The 9,426-nt window shown below is 40.5% G+C and overlaps 1 protein-coding gene across 1 annotated transcript; it reads right to left on the reverse strand.

Moving 5' to 3' along the window:
• Positions 1-5,736: 5,736 nt before the first annotated feature.
• Positions 5,737-6,654, reverse strand: LOC101597934 (olfactory receptor 8S1-like). Its single transcript, XM_004668518.2, has one exon. The coding sequence runs from the start codon at positions 6,652-6,654 to the stop codon at positions 5,737-5,739; it is 918 nt and encodes a 305-aa protein (XP_004668575.1).
• Positions 6,655-9,426: the final 2,772 nt, after the last annotated feature.

Genomic DNA, 9,426 nt, shown 5'->3' on the forward strand with positions numbered 1-9,426 from the left:
TAGGAATATTAAGAACAGTTATCAAGCATCAGGAGTGTCACTTTAAATCAGGAACATAGCAAACTCTGATGTTGGCTCCCAGTAATGGCTTTGCTCACCAGTATTGCAGAAACGGCAAGTTTGGAGCTGGCACTGCAGCTCCCCTTTCTTTGGCACATCCAGTTACCCTTTTTATCTCTGCTTTTAGTTGCTACTAGAGTGGAGTAATCCTGCATAAATCCACTTAAATCTGTTATAGAAATTATTAATTATTAAGTTAGAGTACAGAGGGAGAATCTATTGCTCCACACAGGAAGACCACAGGGCAGACACCATCTTTAATTGGGGAGTGGCCACATGGTCGACGCCGTATTTTATTAACCATGTGATCAATAGTTTTGGTTAAATCACACATTTTAGTATTCTAGAGAAAAAGAAAATACATTTTAACCATAAACTTGAGAGAAGGAAAAGGGAGTCATGAGTAGGCCCAGAATTATTTACACAGTCATACAGCATGGCAGAGTTAGTTCAAAGAGAGAGCAAAATGCAAACCACAAATCTAATTTCTGTTCAATTTCTACCCTCCTCAGTGTGAGGCTGAAAGAAATGAGTCAATTTCTTTCCTTTGGAGAGTTCTTCTGCCCAGAAACTGCTGAAGCATTGAGCTGTGAGCTGTTTTTTCAAATTTCCCCAAGTTCCTGTGGAGCTGATGGAAGTGATGGTGGGTGTTTATTGGTGGCTCATAGTTTTCCCCTCATAAAAGGGGAAACTGAGGAAAAACTGAATAAAAATGTGGCTATTTATATAAAATTCATTCTCAAACCATCTCACTGGGGCTTCCATTCTGTAATGGGGGGAAATTGGAGTTCTGGAATGCTCTCTGTAATCCCAAATCCTAAATTTGTATCTGCAAACTAACCAAAGAATTGGCAATTCCAGATTCAAGAAAATGATTTTTGTTTTGTTTTTCGAGGTAGGGTCTCACTCTAGCTCAGGCTGACCTGGATTTCATTATGTAGTCTCGGGGTGGCCTTGAACTCATGGCGATCCTCCTACCTCTGCCTCCCAAGTGCTGGGATTAAAGGCGTGTCCACCACTCCCAGCTGAAAATGATTTTTTTATATTTAAGTTTTTTTATTTGAGAGAGTGAGAAAGAGAGAAAATGAGCATGCTAAGGCCTTCAGTCACACTGCAAATGAACTCCAGATGAATGTGCTACCCTGTGCTTACGTGGGTCCTTGGGAATAGAATGTAGGTCCTTTGGCTTTGCAGGCAAATGCTTTAACTGCTAAGCTATTTCTCCAGCCTGAAAATGATTTTTAAATTACCACATTTTATTCAGATCTTACAAAGGAAGAGAGAAAACTTGGAGGTAAGAAAAGATAAAGTGGGGAGAGGAGAGGTACACCATGTGTAGAGCCCAAAAGCCCATGTAGGGTACATGTAGCCCAGGAGCTCACATAAACAAACATGGATCTTAGGAAAAAATAAATTAAAAAAAAATTTTTTAAATTTTTTATTTATTTATTTGAGAGCGACAGACACAGAGAGAAAGACAGATAGAGGGAGAGAGAGAGTGGGCGTGCCAGGGCCTCCAGCCTCTGCAAACGAACTCCAGACGCGTGTGCCCCCTTGTGCATCTGGCTAACGTGGGACCTGGGGAACCGAGCCTCGAACCGAGGTCCTTAGGCTTCACAGGCAAGCGCTTAGCCACTAAGCCATTTCTTCAGCCCCAAAAAAATTTTTTTAAAGTACACCTTCAAGAAGATCAAAAGTGAAGACAGTAATGAAAGAAAAAGTGTCTCTTCCCACTCTGGCATGGCTGTCAGGGTGGGGAAGAAACCTTACCTATCTGAGAACCAAAGAAAGTTGCTGCCAGTTCCAGAGAAAAAGAGGAAAATGGCCTCAATGTTTCTGTTTTACTTAAATGCAATGGTAAATCTGTATCTTCTCTTTGTATATGCTTACTTACACATTAAGAATGTTCCTGTCTATTCCTAGTTTGATGAATTCTTTTATTTTTTAATTATGAGCTGGAGATGAATATTTCCAAAGAAAACTGCAGCTGTTAAGAAAGATATTTTCAAGTGGGACATGATGGCACACGCCTTTAATCCCAGCACTTGGGAGGCAGATGTAGGAGGATCGCCATGAGTTCAAGGCCACCCCGAGACTACATAGTGAATTTCAGGTCAGCCTGAGCTAGAGTGAAACCTTACCTCAGAAAACCAATAAATAAATAAATAAAAGATGTTTTCAATACCAAATATTGGCAAGGATTTGGAGGGCAACTGGAATCCTCATAAGTTGCTAGTGGAACTATAGAAATTTATAGGCATTTTGAAAAATAGTAAGGCACCTTTTTTGTAGACTTAAACATATAGGTCAATAAGACACAGCAATTCTAAGTATTCACTCAAAAAATGATCACATATGTCTTCACAAAGACTTCTCATATATTTGAATGACAGCATAAATGAGTAAGAGTGACAGAATGGAAGGGAATGTCTAGAGGCATTGCTCCCCTTACAAGGACTGACTGATGCTCTCACATCTCATAACCCATAAATCAAGGGAGAATACCAGCAATGCCACTGTGGAGGGCCCTCAGTGGAATGGGAGGAAGGAGGAGGGAATTGATGGTATTAACATAGGATGTATCCATACAACTTTCCACTTGATTAAAAAGATAAAAAAATAAGTGAGTATATCAATATCACTCTATTAATGGAAAGAAATCAGACACAAATAGCTACATTATTATGCCAGATGCCATCTATATGAATTTCCAGGAAAGGCAAAACTACAGTTATTGAAAATTGCCCAGTGGCTGCCAAGAGCTAAAGGGCTGGAGAGGATTTCTTGCAAAAAGGTCTGAAAGAACTTCCTGCTGTGACAGAATATGATTGTAGCAGTGGTTATTATTACTATATATGCAGTTAGACAGATTATAAGCTTAAGACTGGTGAATTGTTATGCTTCAAAGGAGCTTATTTAAAAGAAAAAATCTTGAAATATTAAAAACAAATAGTAATCTTTTTCATAGGAATTGATCTATAAATTTTTCCCAATATAAACATAACAATAGATATTTAATGTTTATTAGAGCATTATTTGAAGGAGCAAACCCCAGAAGAAACATGACTGCCTACTTAAGAATAAGAGTTAATAAATGACTGCACATTCCCACAATGGAAATAGGGTGACAATAAAGAAAATTATAAGGTGAGGACTGGAGACATGGCTTAGTGGTTAAGGTCCTTGCCTGCAAAGCCTAAGGACCCAGATTCGATTCCCCAGTACTCATGTAAGCCAGATGCACTGGCACATGTATTCCTTCACAATGGCTAGAAGCCCTGGCATGCCCATTCTCTCTTTACCCCTCCCTCTGTGGTAAAATAAAGTAATTTTTTTTTAAAGAATAAAGTGGAAATCTAGCATTTGATATGGAGTGAATTGTTTACATGTCTATATGATGTGTGTGTGCAGGTGAACATGGATGTGAGTTCACGTGTATGTGTGTATGTATGCACACACATGCACCTCTGATGGCCACAGATTAATGACATTGTCTTTCTCGATTGTTCTTTTTATGTTATTGGAGCAAATTCTCCCAGATATGGCTGGTTCCATTTCTGGAATCACATATTTTTCTAGCCAGTCTTGTCTTCTGTAATCAACCTGGAGCTGTGCTAGACTTTACTGTTTCCGCATGGTTCAGCTACAGGCTAGGCTTCACTGAATCCTTTTTCCTGTCTACTTTTAGGGGACAAATTAGACCCTACCTTCAGATTGTCTCACATCCAGTTACCTTCACTTTTTATCTGTCACTAGTCAGTACATATATTTCTTGGAGGAAAAGTCTTATTCACTTAATTTGGGTTATGTATCTACCTTTTGTATCATTGCATTGGTCATCTCTTAATAATATTATTGCCAATAGTGATGGTGTACGCCTTTACTGCTAGCACTCATGAAGCAGAGGTAGGAGGATTGCCATGAGTTCGAGGCCACCTTGAGACTCCATAGTGACTTCCAGGTCAGCCTGGGCTAGAGTGAGACCCTACCTTGAAAAAAACAAAACAAGTTAATAATATTATTAATAATACTAATAGCACTGTATAAGGAGCAACTTCACGGATCTGCAGATTGTCTGAGTAGTTCTCATCTTAGCTGAGTACATTCATGTTACTACGGCTATCACATCTATGGGTAGGGTAGCAGCATTATTATTACTGTGCTGTCACATGTTTGGGGATCAGCTCACTGTAGGGTAGTTTCTCGTCTACCACGGGCTAGCCTCAACCTGTTCCTGTGGCAGAGGCAGGAGCCTAAGACAGTAAGGAAATGTGTAAGACAACCTGAGGCTCAGAGTTGGAGTTCTATGGGGCAAGTAGACATCACAAGACCATTCCGTACTCAAGGAGCAGGAAAGTAGATCTCCATGGAAATGCTGAAACTCAGGTGGCAAAGATGCTGGATATAGAAGGTAGAGTATTTGAGGGTTTATTTTAAATTAATTGACACATTTAAAGGACAATTCTGTGACAGAATAACCATCCCACTGGGTCCATGATCACCCTGCTGTAGTAGAGGACAATGATACCGATACATACATACTAAGACCTTGGAATTTTGCCCAAAGAAGAATTTGTCCTGTTACTAAAAGAAAGTAGAAAGCAGGATAGAAAGATGGCCCAGTGGGTAAAAGTGCTTGCTGTGTAAGCATGATGACCTGAGTTCAGATCTCCAGGACCCATATAAAACCAGATACAAGCCGGGCGTGGTGGCACACGCCTTTAATCCCAGCGCTGGGAGGCAGAGTTAGGAGGATCGCTGTGAGTTCCAGGCCACCCTGAGACTACATAGTGAATTCCAGGTCAGCCTGGGCTAGAGTGAGACCCTACCTCGAAAAAACAAAAAACAAAAAAACAAAACAAAACAAAACAAAAAAACATAAAACCAGATACAACAGCAAACATCTGTAAACCTAGCCCTCAGCCCTCCTCTGGTGAGGTGGGAGAATACAGGAGAATCCCTGGACACTCGGGACCAGCTAGCCTTGTTTGCACATGGTGAACAACAACAGACTTTGCTTCAAGCAAAGAGGAAGGAGAGGACTGACACCACCAAGTTGTCCTCTGACCTTCACATGAGTACCATAGCATGTGCATGCCCACTCTCTCTCTCACTTTCTCTCTCTCTCTTCTCTCTCTCTGAGAGAGAGAAAAGAAAGTAGAAAGTATTCAGAGCAGCAGACCAACAAATGTCAACAAGATAAATAATACATGAATGTTTTACATACATTTCATGAAAAAGAGTCAGATGACTTAATGCTATGTCTCTGGACAGAACTAGCCTTCAAGCAACTAAGGAAAACAACATCACATGGAAAAAAAAAATCCCAGGGCTGGAGAGATGGCTTAGCGGTTAAGCGCTTGCCTGTGAAGCCTAAGGACCCGGTTCAAGGCTTGGTTCCCCAGGTCCCATGTTAGCCAGATGCACAAGGGGGCGCACGCATCTGGAGTTCGTTTGCAGAGGCTGGAAGCCCTGGCACATCCATTCCCTCTCTCTCCCTCTATCTGTCTTTCTCTCTGTGTCTGTCGCTCTCAAATAAATAAATTAAAAAAAAAATCCCAGTGTTTTCATACAGAATCTGGCTTTAATGATATTTGCGTTTAACATTCCATATCTTAACTTTAGCTCTCTAGATTGTTTTCCTTACCCAGTGTCTGTGATCAACTGTTTACAATGTTAGCAGTATTTTCCAAACATTTTTTTTACAGCTGCCTTCACCTCTTTGTTCTTCAGGCTGTAGATGAGGGGATTCATCATGGGAGTGATCACACTGTATTGCAAAGAGAATATTAATTCCAAGGGAGAACCTGAGGTTGGCATGAGATAGCGTAGGCTGGCTGAACCAAAATACAAGATCACTACAATGAGGTGGGAGGAGCAGGTAGAGAAGGCTTTGCTTCGGCCAGTAGTGGAACTGATGCTAAGAATGGTGGAGACTATGCATGCATAGGAAGATAAAATGAGAAGAAACGTTACAAAGGCATGTATAACAAAAGACCAGAGCATGACAGTAATATTGGTGGAGACATCAGAGCAGGAGATAAGGAAGAGAGAAGGAAGCTCACAGGTATAGTGATGGATGGTTCTGTAGTCACAGAACTTCAAATTCACAGCCAGGAGGGTGTTCATGAGTGCATTCAGTAAGGCCACGCCCCAAGAGCCCCACACAAGCCCCACACAGAGCCGGCTGCTCATCATCTGGCCATAGAGCAGAGGGTGGCAGATGGCTACATAGCGGTCATAGGCCATGACTGCAAGAAGGAAGGCCTCGGTGCCCCCAGTGGCGAACACAAAGAAAGCCTGAGTCAGACAGCTCCCCACAGGGATTGTTTTTGTCTTAGACATGAGGTTTTCCAGCATCTTGGGCACAGAAACTGATGAATACCAAACATCAAGGAAAGAGAGGTGAGCTAGGAAGAAGTACATGGGTGAATGGAGATGAGCATCAGACATCACCAGCAGCAGCATCGTGGAGTTCCCTGTGAGCGTCAGAAGGTAGACCACAAGGAACAACACGAAGAGTGCAGCTTGGACCTGGGGGTCAGCAGTCAGCCCAAGGAGGACAAACTCGGAGACAGCACTGGCGTTCCTCATGGTTGTGCAGTGGATGCTCCCTTGGAAAGTGACAAGAGAAAATGAGAAGACCTCCTCTTATAAACCAAGTACCCAACCTGGTACCTCACTTCTCCTCTTCAAATATATCGTTACCTGATGACCTTCTTCACTGACTGTTGGTCCAGACACCATAGCAACTTTGATATTTTATTTTATTTTATTCTTAATATTTTTTATTGCAAGTAGAGAGAGAGGGGGTCTAGGAGAGAGAGAGAGGGACATAGGCACACCAGGGCCTCTTGCCACTGCAAATAAACTCCAGATGGATGCAGCACTTTGTGCATCTGGCTTTATATGTATACTAGGGAACCAAAAGCAGACCATTAGGCTTTGCAAGCTAGTGCCTTTAACCACTGAGCCACCTCTTTAGCCTGATATTTTATTTTTAAATATTTTAATTTATTTATGAGAGGGAATGGGTACACCACGACCTCTTGCCTCCACAAATGAACTGCAGATGCATGTGCTCCTTTGTACATCTAACTTTATGTTCGTGTTAGGTAATTGAATCTGGGTTGGTAGGCTATGCAAGAAAGTATCTTTAGCCACTGATCCATTTCCCCAACCCCTACACGTTGATATTTTAAGTATCATGTGTCTGTTCCTAGATCAGCTCACTGCCCTCATTGATAATTTTTCTCTTGACATGATATATTGTTTTTTGATGGTTATTATTTTTTTTTTTTTAGCTCTCATGCTTTTCTGAAGAAAAATTGAGTACATGAATAATGTAGTTGAAGAGTAAAAATGTGAATAGATTCAAGCTGGTTAATCAAGGGAAAGTTCAGGGATAAGGATAGAGATTTAAAAGATATTTTGGTGATGATGATGGTATAAATATTACTGAAGTACACTGAACAAAATTTTCTTTGGAGGGAAGGAAGGCAATGAACTGACTAATCAAATAGTGAATCATACAGCTCAGAAGATGGCTCAATGCCTAAAGGAGCTTGTTGACAAAGCCTGATGGTTCAGATTCAATTCTCCAGTACCCACATAAAGCCACCCATCTGGAGTTCATTTTCAGTGGCAAGAGGTGCTAGTATGCTCTCGCTCTCTCTCCGTCTCTCTCTCTCTCAAACTCCTCTGTCTCTCTCTTTTTCTCTCTTTATAAATAAATAAAACAATTTAAAAAGAAAACAATAGTAACTGAGTGCCACCTCACCTTTAAATTCCTAAGATATACTACTTTTCAAGTGATTTTTTTTATGTAAAATAATAAACTTAAAAGAAGTGACAGTTTGAAACATGCAGATAAAAGAAATGTGCTGTCCAGTGGTTGTAGTTATATGGTCAATGTGGAATCGGAGTTCCTTATCACTATCTAGACCTGGGTCATTTTCTTTGATTGATACTTATATGTTTGTCTCTAGCTCAGGATAACTGTTTATGTTTTTGGCTCTGTTTCAGCAGTATCCCATGTTCCTCACCACTTAAAAGATGAGAAATTGTTCTATCATGCCCATTTTAATCAACCTTCTTGTTGGACTGTTATTTTCCCAAAGACATTTTTTGAATAGTAAAAGAAAAAATTTAATTAAACATTCAATTCAATTTATTTTAAAGTGCAGGTTGCTATAATTTAAAACCCTTTCACTCTGTAGAATGTTACTCCCTCATTTTTTAGGGGTTGAGATGGTCTTGTGAGAGTTGGCTTTTATTTATTTATTTTTTTTTTGCCTATAGCACTCATCATTGGTGGGAACACTTGCTAAACTTTGAGACTCAGATATATGTCTTCTTTTGGCATAGTTATAATTTCTTCATTTTTATTTTTGTGGTTATGACAGAGTGATCCAAGCAAATGAATAAAAAGAGAATATTGTAATATTGTTCTAGGGAAATAGTGTTGGTAGGCATGCAAAATTCAGGGAGAAAATGTTACAATCATTGTTGTTCAGCTGCTGTATAAGTATATGAAAGGAAATGAGAATACCCTGTCATCCCAATCCATACAAGACTGAGAAAATAATCAGAGATAGGTGATACCATTTTTTAAGAAATAGAATTGAATATTTATTTGTGAAAGAAAAACACACACAGCGAGCGAGAGAGAGAGAGAGAGAGAGAGAGAGAGAGAGCAAGAGAGCAAGACAGAGAGAAGAGAAAGGAACACACACACACACACACACACATACACACACACACAGAGAGAGAGAGAGAGAGAGAGAGAGAGAGAGAGAGAGAGAGAGAGAGAGAGAGAGAGGGAGAGAGAAGGTATATAAGGGCCTCCTGCTACTGCAAACAAACTCCAGAAACATGCAGCACTCTGTGCATCTGGGTTTATGTGCATATTGGGGAATCAAACCCAGCCTGTCAGGTTCTGCAACTAAGTATCTGTAACTGCTGAACCATCTATCTAGCCCACATTTTGGTGGTTTGAATGAAAAATGTCCCTTATGGCTTCATATGTTTGTGATTAAGTTGTATGCTTCTCCCCTAGCCTTGCTATAGAGTTGTGTCACTAAGGGCCCAGCCTTAGGATTTTATAATCCATCCTCACTTTCCAGTGCTAGTGAGTTCACTCTCTTCTCCTTCCTCCTTGCTGATGTGTGCATATTTGATCTTAGCTGTCTGTTCTTGCCATGCTATATCCCTGCCTTGATGACCCCATCCCCCCAAATAAAAAAAAAACAACAACTATAACCTGGAAATAAACCCTTTCCTTCTATTAAAAAAAAGATGAGAAATTGTATCAGGTTAGAGATGGTTGGATCCCATGGAACCAGCATTTTCCCTGGCTTCTATACC

This window comes from Jaculus jaculus, chromosome 6, assembly GCF_020740685.1.
Source record: "Jaculus jaculus isolate mJacJac1 chromosome 6, mJacJac1.mat.Y.cur, whole genome shotgun sequence".
NCBI lineage: Eukaryota > Metazoa > Chordata > Mammalia > Rodentia > Dipodidae > Jaculus > Jaculus jaculus.